This window comes from Zootoca vivipara, chromosome 11 (genome assembly GCF_965207765.1).
Source record: "Zootoca vivipara chromosome 11, rZooViv2.hap1.1, whole genome shotgun sequence".
Classification (NCBI taxonomy): Eukaryota; Metazoa; Chordata; class Lepidosauria; order Squamata; family Lacertidae; genus Zootoca; species Zootoca vivipara.
This window is the reverse complement of record NC_142594.1, coordinates 58,524,884-58,538,482: the sequence shown is the minus strand read 5'-3', so window position 1 is coordinate 58,538,482 and position 13,599 is coordinate 58,524,884. Positions and strand designations below refer to the sequence as shown.

The 13,599-nt window shown below is 55.8% G+C and overlaps 1 protein-coding gene across 2 annotated transcripts in view; it reads left to right on the top strand.

Annotated features, from left to right (window-relative positions):
• The first annotated feature begins 5,003 nt into the window (after nucleotides 1-5,003).
• The window catches only part of SMARCD3 (SWI/SNF related BAF chromatin remodeling complex subunit D3), a 31,251-nt gene continuing 22,655 nt past the window's right edge, over nucleotides 5,004-13,599 (top strand). Inside the window, exon 1 of one of the 2 annotated variants that reach the window (XM_088653427.1) lies at nucleotides 5,004-5,226. Coding sequence is in view for 1 of the 2 variants with exons in the window: in XM_088653424.1 (XP_088509550.1) it covers nucleotides 13,090-13,128 (39 nt within the window). In the remaining variant the exon portion in view is untranslated. Of the gene's footprint in view, nucleotides 5,227-12,972; nucleotides 13,129-13,599 lie in introns of those variants that run through there. The other variant, XM_088653424.1, reaches the window with a different exon arrangement.

The following is a 13,599-nucleotide window of genomic DNA, read 5'->3' as shown; positions in this document are numbered from 1 at the left end:
TTGACGAGGCTTCAGCCACTGAAGTGGGGAGGGGGAAGAGACCACAGAGCAGGCCTATCCTGGGTGCCAACTCCCTGGGTACCCAAGCACCCACAAAATTCCCTGTGAAGGGGCCAGACCCCCACAAATTTTGTTGCATGCTGCATGGCACCCACAGCCCCGGGCACCCATGGTCACGGGGCCCAGCTGGCACTCCTGGGGCCTATCCTGGTATCTCTGCCATAGCTGGAGTTGTGTGTGTATCCCAACTTTGCAAGTCCAGTCGGGAGTGAGGACAGGTCGCCTTCCTGCCCAGTTCCCTGCTGGTTGCAGAGTCAGTGCGTGTTCTCTCCTGGGTCCTCCTTGCCGCTGCTGCAGCATTTCTAAAGGCTGTGAGCAAGCAGCCCAGACTCTGGCTCAGCAGGGATAGCCTTGGATTTGGGCTTGGGGAGAAGAGCTGATAAGGGGGGGGAGGCTGGCAAAGCTCTTTCTGATTGGCCGGAAGGAGCTAGGTGGGTGGGTGGGTGGGGCAGCAGGAGGCAGGGCTGGCCACCCACCTGGACGACCTGGAAAGAGCATGAGATAAATTCATGGAGGGGGAAAGGGCTATGGGTGGGTCCTAGCCAGGATGGCTCCACAGATGGAGGCAGGAAATGCTTCTGAATCCCACTTGCAAGAAACACCAGGAGGGGCGAGTCGCTCTTGCACTCATGTCCCCCTCCCTGGTTTCCCACAGGCATCTGATCAGCCACTGTGGGAACTGGATGGGCCATTGGCCTGATCCAGCGGCCCTTTGCGGGCCTGGCTGGGCTCTTGGGTTCTGCCGTGCAGACGGAGGCAGGTGTGTTGCGATGGGGGGGGGGTCCTGCTTCCTCCTCCTGATGCTGGGGAGCAACAACTTCTCTCATGAACCTGCTGTGAGCAAACACATGTCTAGCTGTCTCCTGTGGAGCTGGGTGGGGTTTTTGAATACACGGCCCACCCTTCCCAATCCTAGACTGGCTCCCCAAATTCAGCAGTTGGGCACACAAAATGCATAACGAAGAAACCCCAAATCTCTCTCCCGTTCTCTCATGGAAAAGGCCACAACGAGAAGGAGCCACCATCATTCCCAGCCCCAAAGGCACAGCTTGGCTTGCCTCCCAGTGGCTTCCCCTTCCACGAGGGAGCCTGTTGTGGGGTCACCTGTGTGCCCAGATCCATAGTGCCCCTGCCCCCCATGCCACGCTTCTGCCACGGAGGGCCTTCTTCTTCATGGCCCCTTCACTCCTCACCCCACTCCCTTGCTCTACACACCTTCCTTGGCATCTAGGTCTCTTAGCACTGGCTGGCCTCCTCGCTGGCTGAAGGTGTGGAGCCCAGGAGGAGAAGCCTCCTCTCCAGATTCACTTGCTGTGAAGGAGCCCTCCATCAGAAGCGGGTTTAGGGGAGCATGGCCGGTTTGCTTGCATCGGGTGCCGAGCTCAGAGGGCACCTCGGGGGACGCTGCAGCAATGATGAGCAACAGAATGCAAGAGGCGGGTGTGTTTGTGTGTGTGTGTGTGTGCCAAATTATGGTGTCGCACAGAGTGCCGCAGAAATTTTAAAGCCCAGCGTCCGCCACGGCCTCCATCCTAGGAGTTCTTCTTTGCTGTGTCTCCCAGTCTGCAGGGGAAAAGGATCGGGGCCCAAAGACTCAGGGAAAGTATGAGTGAGTGCAGATACTGGATGGTCATTTGTCATGGATACTTTAGTTGTTATTCCTGCCTTGTAGGGGGTTGGACTAGATGATCCTCGGGAGTCCCTTCCAACTCTACCATCTCTGCAGGGAAGCGGCGCATTCAGCAAGCCCAACACAGAAAGATTGTCGGTTGCCTTTATTGCTTCTGAGGTGCCAAGGCAGGAACTGCAGCTGACCATTTATTTGCTTTTGGGACACTGTTGCTTCAGGGTGGAGAACATCTCACTATCTTGTGCATTTTTGCACGTGTGCGTGCGCGTGTCTTCCAGCTTCTTCAGTGCACTCCTAAAGATCTGGCTTGGCTGACAGACAAAGTGGCAGACCCTTTGGCGGCTATAAAGTCTTGGAAATACAGGACCAATCTGGTCTGGTCTTTAATTGATAAAACATGTCAAGCCAGGTGTGCAAGGAAATGGAGCTGTGTCTTCCCACCCTTAGGACAGGTGGGGTGGGGGACCTCCTAGCCATGACAACAGGTGTGGGGCGGCTAAGGGCAGGGCTTCAAAGGAACAACCAGGGGCTTAGACTGGGCTCCCAGTAGTTCCATTGCTGGAGCAAGGTCTGCTCTCTCTTATTTATTTCATAAAATCCACACACTGCTCAATGGTCAAAACCACCCCCTCAAAGCAGTTTACAAAAAGATAAGACAACCAAGGAAAAATGCATTAGTTTAAAACGGACGAAATGCTTAAATCCACATAAACTTTCAAAGCACCCAGGCAGGCTTGTTGAAACAAGCATATTTATAGCAGGCGCTGGAAAGAGTGCGGGGAAGGTGCCTGCTTGATGTCAAGAGGCAGGGAGTTCCAAAGGGCAGGCGTTGCCACAATAAATGATGGTGTTCTTACAAATGCGGAAAATGGACATTATGTGGCACCTGGAGCAGGGCCTGTTCTGCCAATCAAAGCAGTTGAGTGGATGCATGTGGGGGGTAAGCTGGACCCAAGTTATTAAGGGCTTTCTATGCTAATAGATACAAGTACTGTAGATAAATAGGTACCACTCCGGCGGGAAGGTAAACGGCGTTTCCATGCACTGCTCTAGTTCGCCAGAAGCAGCTTAGTCATGCTGGCCACATGACCCGGAAGCTGTCTGTGGACAAACGCCGGCTCCCTTGGCTATTAAAGCGAGATGAGCGCCGCAACCCCAGAGTTGTCTGCAACCGGACTTAACAGTCAGGGGTACCTGTGCCTTTGCCTTTATACTAATAGAAACACCTTGGTCTCAGTCTGGTAGCTGATGCAGATCTCTGAGCACAGGGCTCACTCCTGTCAACCCCAACTGCAGTTCTGGACTGTGCCACTCAAACTGCATCTAGGTAAAGGTAAAGGTAAAGGGACCCCTGACCATTAGGTCCACTCGTGACCGACTCTGGGGTTGCGCGCTCATCTCGCATTATTGGCCGAGGGAGCCGGCGTATAGCTTCCAGGTCATGTGGCCAGCATGACAAAGCCGCTTCTGGCAAACCAGAGCAGCACACGGAAACGCCGTTTACCTTCCCGCTGTAGCGGTACCTATTTATCTACTTGCATTTTGACGTGCTTTCGAACTGCTAGGTTGGCAGGAGCTGGGACCAAGCAACGGGAGCTCACCCCGTCACAGGGATTCGAACCGCCGACCTTCTGATCAGCAAGCCCTAGGCTCAGTGGTTTAACCACAGCGCCCTTTTTTTAAAAAAAATGCAGTGTAGACTAAAGTTGCCTAACCCTCCAGGATTAGGGGCCCTGGTGGTTGAGCGTCATGAGTTTCATCAAAAAGAGGCAAAGGAAAAAGGGGGTGGGAGGAAGAAAGTAAAGGGGGGGAAAGAGAAAAGGAGAAGAATCAGAAGTTTTGTCCTTTCCCCTCAAGTTTTCTCTTTTGAGAGGACTCCTCCCTCTCCAAACTTCAGGTCTCCCCCAAGGGTGTCGAGGGCTCCCCTTTGTTTCTTCCTCATCCTCTCTCGTGACTACAACCCGATCCTTAGGAACCGGGTTAATTATTAGGAGGGAGGGATAAGGGCGGGTGTTCTGAGCGACTGAAAGGCGTGTTGCCAAAGGGTCCTGGAAGCAAAACAGGCGAATGATCTGGACTCAGCAGCGGCCCGTCTTGCGCCAAACGCAGGCAGGCAGGCGGTGCAAGCGTGGCAGGTTCGCCGGCGGGGAGGGTGGATGAAGCGGCTGCCCGAGTCTCTCTCCGAGGCTGGGCCCTTGCGCGCTTCCTGCAGGCGCACTGCAAGAGCCGCGTGGAATCACGCCAGGACCTGGCTGTACTTTTCCATTCATTTTCTCCTGAAGCCAGAGAGATCCGTTGGCTCTCCCTCCCTCTCCAGAACAAGGGGCCCTTTGCTCAAGCGCCCCCACCCACCGCAGCCCACATTCCCTGGGGCCACAAGCAGGCCTCCCGTGGTGACAGGTGATGCTGGAAGATTCAGGACGGGTGAAAGACCGTCCTCCTCTGTGCAAACTGCGGAACTCTCTCCCGCAGGAGACAATGGGGGGTTTAAAAAGCTTTAAAAGGGGGTTGGACGAATTCATGAAGCAGGAGAGGGCTATCCTTGGGAAGGTTGTGGACTCCCCTTCCCTGGAGGTTTTTCAGGAGAGGTTGGGTGGCCATCTGTCGGGGATGCTTGAGCTGAGATTCCTGCATTGCAGGGGGTTGGGCTAGATGACCCTCGAGTCCCTTCCAGCTCCACGATTCTATCCAGCAGTGCTTCTGGAGACCATTTGCTGGAAACCAAAGGAGGGGAAAGTTGCTCTGGCGCTGGAATCCTGCTTGCTGGTTTCCCATAATGGGCATCTGGGAGAACAGGAAGCTGGGCAACAGGGACCCTTGAGCAGGTCCAGCAAACTCTTTATTATATCATGGAGGGGGGGCTATCGATGGTCAACTGTAGAGTTGGAAGGGATCCCCAAGGGTCACCTGGCCCCAACCCCCTGCAATGCAGGGATCTCAGCTAAAACTCCCTGACAGGTGGCCACTCAACCTCCGAAGTGGGTGCTGGACCAGAGGGGACCCCCCTTGGCCTGATCCTCATGGGATGTTCTGCTGCGGATGGAGATGCCCTCGGCCGCCCCGTCCGGTGCCAAATCCTCCCCCGGCTTTTGCACCAGACCAGCCCCCCGAAGCCCGCGAGGTTCTTGGCAGGCCTGGCGAGGTTGCTCAGGCTCAGCCTCTGCATCTCCCCAGCAACGCGAAAGGCATTATACTGTTCCCATGGAAACTCGGGCAGAAGCATTTGGGAAGGAAGAGGGGAAGGAAGGAAGGAAGCTGCTGCCTGTGGGTCTTGGCAGCCCCGTCGCGGCGGCTGCGGCGGCGGAGCTTCTTTGTCTCCTCCTGGCCCACACGGACGGGAGGGCAGAGGAGCAGCAGCAGCCCCGGCTCCTGGGGAGGCGCACCCGGCCAGCAACTCCCGCCGCCCCCCAGTCCCGGGCTCCGGCGGCTGCAGGCGAGGCGGCGCAGCGCGCGAGCATTACCGCGCCTGGCCTGCGAGGCAGGGAGGCACCCACGAGCTCGAGAGCGGAGCGGACGAGGACCGGGGCAGCCGCCGGGTAAGTGCGAGGGGGGGGGAGTGTGTGGACGAGGGGGCGGCCCCGCCGGGGAGAGGAGACCACCTTCTCCGCAGACTCTCGCTCGGCGCCCACGTGCGTAAGGCGGCCGGGGGCGCGGCCGCAGAAAGGGCCGGCCGAAGCCCTGGGAGGGGGGGCTGCCTCGGGGAGGGGGGAATGGGTCAGCCATCCGGGGAGTGGGGGGGGGCACGGAAGGGCAGCCATTTGCTGGCCCAAGGGGGGGGGTTCCGCAGCTGGGCTGCTACTAAGATGTTGCGCCTCTCTCTCTTGGACTCCCCCGCGGCTCATTTGCTTGTGCCGAAGGTAAACTTGCCTGGAGTGAGTGACCCCCCCCCCAGTGCCTTCACCTGCTGCCTCCCCGGCTCCCCCCGACCCCTCCATCTGCTCGGACGCTGGTCTGTGAGGCTGGCAGTCAGCAGGAGGGGGCGGGTATTATGGATGCCGGAGCTCTTGGCGTCCGGACAGGGCGAGGTTGGCGCTGTGCCCCCCCCCCAAAGCACATTCATAGAGCCTCCTGGGCAGGCTGAGCTGAGCATCCCCGCCCTCAGCTTGGAGAAGACATGCAAGCTGCAATGATCCGCCCCACGCAGGACCCCTGCCTGCTCCAACTTCGGCTAGGAGGGCGGGGGGGGGGCAATCTCGTTGCGACTGCGGGAGTGGGGAAAAGGGGCGCCCCTCTCTCCTCCCCATGCACCGTGGTTCCAATCCTGGTCCGCTAATGGCTGTTAAAGAAACACAACCCCACTGAGTCCATCCATCCGTGCCTCAAGGCGTCCTCCACATTGTCTCCAAGCCCTGGGCAGTTGAATGGGAGACCTGCTACCTGTTGGAACCAGAGGGGGCAGGAGCAGCTCAGTGCCCCCTCCCCGTGGTTCCGTGGGCCTTGGAAGTCCACCGGCAAACGCCACCCCTGCAAAGTGGGGGTAGGCAAAGGCAGGGAAACGAAGCCCTCTAGCAGTTAATTCCTTGGCCAGAATCTTTTGGATCACCCACCGCAATATCTGCTTCAGTCCAGAACCTCACCTGGAACCTGGTGTTTCCTTGCCAGTGGCATCCTCCTGATGCCGGCAGAGCTAGTGGAGATGGTCACTGCCCCCCTTGAGAGGCAGGGGCAGGAAAGGGGGCTGGGGGAGGGAGTCTGGTGACAATGGCAAGGACAGAGAGGTCTGCTCTAGGCCCTCTGGTAGATGAAGGTAAGTTCTTCCAGCAGCCCCCTTCAGTGCCTCCTGTGTGGGCCCCTGGACCCCCTGCTGGCTGAGGCTGCCCTTTCAGATACACCTGGGAGTCAGGGGCTGCTATGCCACCCCTGGGGCTCCTGCTCCCCCAACTCTGATTTGCTGTGTGTGCATCTCGCAACAATATCTGAGCTTGGAGAAGAGTGTGGCTCTGATATGTGCCAAAATGTTGTGCTCCTGAGAGCCACTCACTGGGGCTTCTCTGCAGCTTATGAGGTTCCTGGCCTTTAGAGACGGACCAGAGTTTCACCCTGGAGGTCAGGCAGAGGGGCTGCGAGGCCTTTCTGGCTGTTGCCTTTGTTTGGGTCGAGTTGCTGCTGCTGCTGTCCCTGTCCCCCCCCCCCCCGGGAGACTGGACGTTGAACTCACATTAAACCCCATTTCCCCTCCTGGAGAGGTGAGCTCTTGGCTTGGAGCTCCCAGGTATGAGGCAACTGTGCTTGGCCTCTTAGGAATTCAGTAGAACATTTCTTCAGTGCAGGATGAATCCTTTGTGGGAGGCCCAGGGCACAGCCAGGCACCCGAAGCTCTGATCCAGAGAACACATACAGGTCCATGCTTGGCTGGAGGGGCCTCCTCATCCTGGTGTCCCCACCCCACCCCACCCTTCACCTCCCAGTGGCCAGGCATTACTTATGTTTTATTTATTGGTTTTATAAAATGTTTCTATGCTGCCTTTCTCTCCAGAGAGCACTAAGAATATTTGTAACCAGTACATAATAATTTTTAAAAAAATCACACCAGTAAAATATTTATATTATTACAGTGACTAGGATGCTGAAATCTAGCCTTATTGGCCTGGGAATGCCTAAGCAAATGTGTTTTCAATGCATGCTGTTGGTGCCTGCCTATTCTCCAAGGGAGAGAGGGAGGGAGGCTCCTTCCCACAGCATCCTAAGGTGGCACAGTTAACAGGGCTACTACTGAAGATCTTGGTTGGCCACTCCCAACGGCTGCACACAGATGTTGAACTGCACTGAGAGTATGAAAGTATGTCTTTCATCTGCCTGGGCTTGAGCCATGTTGGGCAAAGGGGCAAGAGAGCATCTGGTCAGTCAGACCACAGCATGGGGCTTGGCCGCACCCTTGGCATGGAACTGAAATTGATGCCATGGAAACCGGACAAGATGGGGGCAGCGGTCGGACACCTCATTGGGGCTGGGATTCACAATAGTGTTCAGGCAGCAGCTGCTGCACAGGCCTGGCCTTCAAAATGCCTTGCAAATGGTCCAGCTGACTTGTGGTTTCTGTGGTTTCTCTCACTCCCCTGACCCACGGAGGCTCCCTCTTGTGTCCCTGGGGCTCTCTTCTATTCCAGAAATGCTGGAGACTGGTAAACAGTAGCTATCTAAGCCCCTTAACCCTGAGAGTAAACCTCAGGAGCAGTGCTTCAGATCTGGAATAGCTCAGTTGGTAGAGCATGAGGCTCTTAACCTCAGGGTTATGGGTTTGAGCCCCACGTTGGGCAAAAGATTTCTGCATTGCCCCTTCCAACTCTACAGTTCTTTGATTATATTATTAGGGAACTGGAAGGAAGCCCAGCCCAGAAGGAAGGGGGCGGGCTGTGGCTTGACCTTCTGAAAGTTGCTCATTGGAGTGATAAGCTTCATAGAATGATAGAATCGCAGAGTTGGAAGGGTCCCAACCACCAACTAGTACAACCTCCCGCAATGCAGACGTCCGATTCCTAATCAATGCTTGATGACAGTAATGGAGGGCTTGGAAGAGTGAGGGGTCCCTAGAAGGCACCATTGTAGCAGACTGTCCATTTCACTAAAAAAAGGGGGGAGGGGGGAGAGGAGACCACAGATGCATAAATGATGGAGTTTAGCCTAGGAAGGAGGACAAATAAATAACTATAGGAAAACTGTTGGATTTGTCTCTTGGCATCTCCCCAAGGCTGGACAAATGGATGTTTCCCAAGAGGGGCAGTTGCCTTCTGACATCAGTTTCCACCATGTGGCCAGTGCCCCCTCCCCCTCATCCTTCAGCCCCCTACACTCAAAAGGAGGGTGGGGGGCCAGGCAGGAAACGAAACCAAAAGTTGGCCCCTCTCTTCTTTATCATGATGGCATCTTTCCTCAAGAAGGCCAGAGAGTCTCTGGATGTAAGATCATAGAATTGTAGAGTTGGAAGGGACCCCAAGGGTCATTAATCGAACCCCATGCAATTCAGAATTTGCAACTAAAGCATCCATGACAGATGGCTATCCAACCAGTTTATAAAACTCAAATGAAGAGAGTCCATAACTTCCCGAGAGAGTCTGTTCTACTGTCGAATGGCTCTTACTGTCAGAAAATTCTTCCTGATGTTGTTGGAAACTCCTCGCTTGTTTGAATTCATTGGTACAGGTCCTCCTCTCTAGAGCAGGAGAAAACAAGATAGCTCCGTCTTCCATGGGGCAGCCCTTAAGATACTTGAAGATGGCTATCATATCTACAATCAATCTCCTCTTATCCAGGCTAGACATCCCCAATTCCCTCAACCGTTCCTCATAAGGCTTGGTTTCTAGACCCTTGATCTCCTCGGCACATGTTCCAGCTTGTCAATAGTATTCTTAAATTGTGGCACCCAGAGCTTTACACAGTATTCCAGGTGTGGTTCATGGCAGAATAGAACTTTCTTTGATCTGGATACAGTGGTACCTCGGGTTAAGAACTTAATTCATTCTGGAGATCCATTCTTAACCTGAAACTGTTCTTAACCTGAGGTACCACTAAAACTAATGGGGCCTCCCGCTGCCACTGTGCCGCCGCCACGCGATTTCTGTTCTCCTCCTGAAGCAAAGTTCTTAACCTGAGGTACTATTTCTGGGTTAGCGGACTCTGTAACCTGAAGCGTCTGTAACCCGAGGTACCACTACACTATATTTCTGTTGGTGTAGTCTAGAATAGCATTAGTTTTCCCTCTTTCTTTCTTTCTTTCTTTCTTTCTTTCTTTCTTTCTTTCTTTCTCTTTCTCTCTCTCTTTCTTTCTTTCTTTCTTTCTTTCTTTCTTTCTTTTTCATTTGGCTGCTGCTGCATCACACTGTTGACTGACATTAAGCTTGTGGTCCACTAAGACCCCTAGTTCCTTTTCACATGTACTATTGCCAAGGCAGGTGTCCCCCATCTTATATTTGTGCAGCTGGTTCTTTCTGCCTAAGTGTCTTTTAACTTAGAACCTTGCATTTGTCCCTATTGAAATTCATTTTGTTAGTTTGGACCCAGTTCTCCAATCTGCTAAAATCTTGTTGGACCCCGATTCTGTGTTTTGTGGCTTTAGCTACTCCTACCAGCTTGATGTCATCTGCAGATTGGAAGAGCGCCCTTCAATTCATTTGTAAAGGCATTGAACATCAACGGGACCAGGACAAAACCCTGTGGCACCCCACTTCTGACTACACTCAGCTTTCTCTTGCTGGTTTTATCATGAAACCCAGGAAAGCAGGATCATGTCCTCACAAGTTTCCCATTATGTCCACTTTGTTGATCAGTTCCTCCCTGTTGATGAGGACCAGGTCCAAGATTTGAACCTTTCATTCTTGGCAGAGTTTGAGTCCCAACAGATATCGCAGAACTTGAAGTCTCCCACGACTACTATACAGTATCTCTCCTTTTTAAATCATAGAATCATAGAGTTGGAAGAGACCACAAGGGCCATCCAGTCCAACCCCCTGCCAAGCAGGAAACACCATCAAAGCATTCCTGACAGATGGTTGTCAAATGCTCCGGCAGGAGGGGAGGAGAGCAGGCAGGGGCGAGGCTGGTGCACATCCTGGGGGGGGGGGAGGCATGATGGCACCCTGTCGGGATTGTGCTGCCAGGCGCGGTGCGCTCTCCCCGCACTCCTCTTCCTCCGCCAGTGCATCCAAGTCTGGCTTGGTGGTCTATAGCAGACCCCCACAGTCAAGACATGGTTGTTTCTCTCTCCTACAACTCCCCCCCCATATACTCTCCATCTGCTTCCCATGCTCCAGGTCATGGATTTCTTCACAAATGTACACATCCTTTACATATACTGTAATGCTCCTCCTTCCTTCCTGCTTGGTCTATTCCTTTTGAACAGGCCATACCCCTCAATCATAGGTGCTGGCTCCCATAGGGCCCTGGGTACCCAAGCACCCACAAAATTCCCCATGACGGAGCTGGGCACCCACAAATTTTGGCACCAGGTCCATGCACACTGCATGGCACCCATGGCCCCGGGGCACCCATGGTCGTGGGGCCAAGCTGGCACTCCTGCCCTCAATTCATGCATTCCTGTCATGAGTCTCATCCCACTATGTTTCAGTAATGCCTATTAGGTCATATTTGCCATCCTGTATTAAGAGCTCCAGCTCCTCTTGCTTGTTCCCATGCTGTGTGCATTAGTATAGAGTCAACTGAAACCGTGAGTCATTCCCTCCAGCTGCTCCCTTCTTGTAGTTTCCTGCCCTTTAGCAGGTTTCCTGTGCATCAATGAAGCGATTATCCCCAGTGCCAGGTGTTCTTCTGTCGTCTGTAATGCCGTCTCCCTCCCTCTCTAGTTCTAGTTGAAGCCTCTCCTGAACAGCTTTGCGAGACTCTTAGCAAACCCATTCTTGCCAACCGCTGTGAGGTGCAGCCCATCTCTTGCCAGAAGGCCTTCCTTGTGGAAGCGGAGACCATGGTCCAAGAAGCCATACTCTTCCTGATGACACCATCTGGGGATCCACCATGAATTGCAAGGGGTGGGAAGAAGAGAGGCCAACAGGCTAAAGAGCCCTTTCTTTCCCCAAAAACAAATGAATCAAGCTTCTTCTAAGCCTGGTTCTCCTGGGGGATGAGGAGAACATCAGAAGAACCTGGCTCTAGAGTGGCTGGGGGAACCCAGCACGATGGGTGGGGTATACATAATAAATGATTATTATTATCATCAGGCCAGCTTCTTGTTCCCACCGTGGCCAACCAGATGCCCCAAAGGGAAGAAGTCCTCAAACAGGACCAGAGTAGAACAGTCCATTCTCCCCAAGGCAAGGTGTGGGGGGAGTAGGGAATCTGGTGTTTGCAGCCTACAGTTAGCAAGCAGGCTAAATGAAGGAGAGGGGGATTTCCCTGCCTCTACGCTGTGGGTTGTTGGATCAGGCCAGAGGGTGCAGGGAGAGGTGCATATTTATTATGTCTTATCACATATTTATTATGTCTACCAACAGCTTTGACAATAGCAGCGCTTGGAATACTTGCAGCCCCAGTCACAGAAGGCCCTTGCAAGAAAACATTGAGGTTCATGCATACCTGCATGGCTATTTCCTTACTAGAAATGATGGGGGCTCCTCCTCCCTCCCTCCCTCCCTCCCCTCCCTCCCTCCCTCCCTCTCTTCACCAGGGCCATGTCTGTTTGTCTCCCCAGTTGCAAAGAGTGAATGGCTTGCTGCTGCAGTGCTTCTTCCTCCTGAAGGAGCATCCAGGGGGGAGAGAGTTCAAGGTGGGCTGCTTCTTGTCCAGCCTTGTCCCCTTCAGTGGCCTCAGAAATGCGCTGGGAGCAGCTGGGCTTCTGCAGGCCTCGCAAGGGGTGTGTGCAAACACACCCATTCCCAAGCAGACTTTGGGATCCAATTGGGCCCCAGAGGTCTTAAAATAAAGCTATTCAAAAACTGTATCATTCCGAAGAGCCAGATGAATGCAACCGAGCAGCATCCCATTGAGCTGGAGGGAACCTCAGAGGTCTCCTAGCCCAGCCTCTTCCTGCTGAAGCAGGGTCCCCGCTGCCATAGCCCCAGCCTGCTGCCATAGCCCCAGCCTCCAAGTGCCCTTTCTCCAAGAAGCCCTTTCTGGTGAAAGCCACAGGGCTCTCCAGTTCTTTGGGGCCCCTGAGCACATCTGGAACTTCAAGAGAGTGTCCCTCGCGTTGTTTCTGGCCCACTTGGGAGGAAGCAGCCGCTGCCTCTACAAGTTTTGCTCTTGCAAACCTTTGGAAGTTCCATGGGGCCGGTTGGTTGGCGGGGGCAGCTTCCCCAGGGATCTTGGAGTCACTAAGGAGACCCCATGGGCTGGAGGCGACCCTCGAGCGAGGCCGGCACCAGGGGCGCCTTGGCCGAGCAGCCGCTTCAGACATCGCCAGGCTCAAGCAGGCGCCCGTCGGGGGTCACGTCCTGCAAGGGCGCTCGCTCGCTGGCTGGCTCGCGCCTCCTGCCCCGGGGGTGCGTTCCGCGCCCAGAAAGCCACCCCGACTGAGGCTGGGCAAGCGTTTGGGGAGGGACGCGGGGCTCTTTGCAGCTGCCGCCGCCGCGCCGTTCCTTCCTCCGGCGGCCCAGGCCGGCCAGACGGGAGCCCCGCGCGCCTTGGGCTCCCTCCGTCGGGCAGGCCCCGCTGAGCCCGGAGCCGGTGGCAACGACAACCGCTCCCTCCTTCCCTCCCTCCCTCCTTCCTCCGCCGACCGCTCTCCGAAGGGGCGGGGGAAGCGGCGGCGCGACGTCGGCGGCGCGTCTGCTGCGCGGCGGAGGGCGGCAATCGGAGCCGCGAGCCGGGCAGGCGCGCCGGCGGGGAGGGGAGAGCTGCGCTCGGCGGCGCGGCTCCACTGAAGCGGCGCGGAAGGAGTTAACACCCGCCCCTTTTCCCTCAGTCCGCTCGGCTGACCTTCACGGCGAGAGGGGAAAAAGGCAGCGCTGCGCATGCGCCCCACGCGCCCCCTCCCCGTCGGGAGGAGCCCGGTAACTGGGGGGGGAGGAAGGGGGGTCGGTCAGTGTGAAGCCCCGGGATTCTTTGGGGGGAGGGGCCACGGTTCCTTTCCTCTCGGCCTTCCTCCCCTCGCTCCGTCCCATAGGGGGCAGGACGAGGAGGGCGGCGGGGATCCCCCGGGGGGGTTCCCCACCACCGCAGCCCGTTGGGCAGGGAAATCCAGTGGTCGCGCCCCCGGTGGGTTACTGAGGAGCCTGCGGGGGTGGGGCTCCCTCGCCTCCCCTCCGCCCCTCTGGGCAGTCGAGGCTCCTCGTCGTGGCCGTGAGTGGGGAGACCCGGGGGAAACCGGGCGCCCTCGTCTGCACGTGTGAACACGCCGCTCCGCCATCACGCATTGGGAGGAACCCTCCCCCCGCTTGTCCTCCCTCCCTCCCTCCCTCCCTCCCTCTCCACAACTCCGCACCGGGCTGCGCCGGGTGCAGAAGGAGCCTCTCCTGGGTACC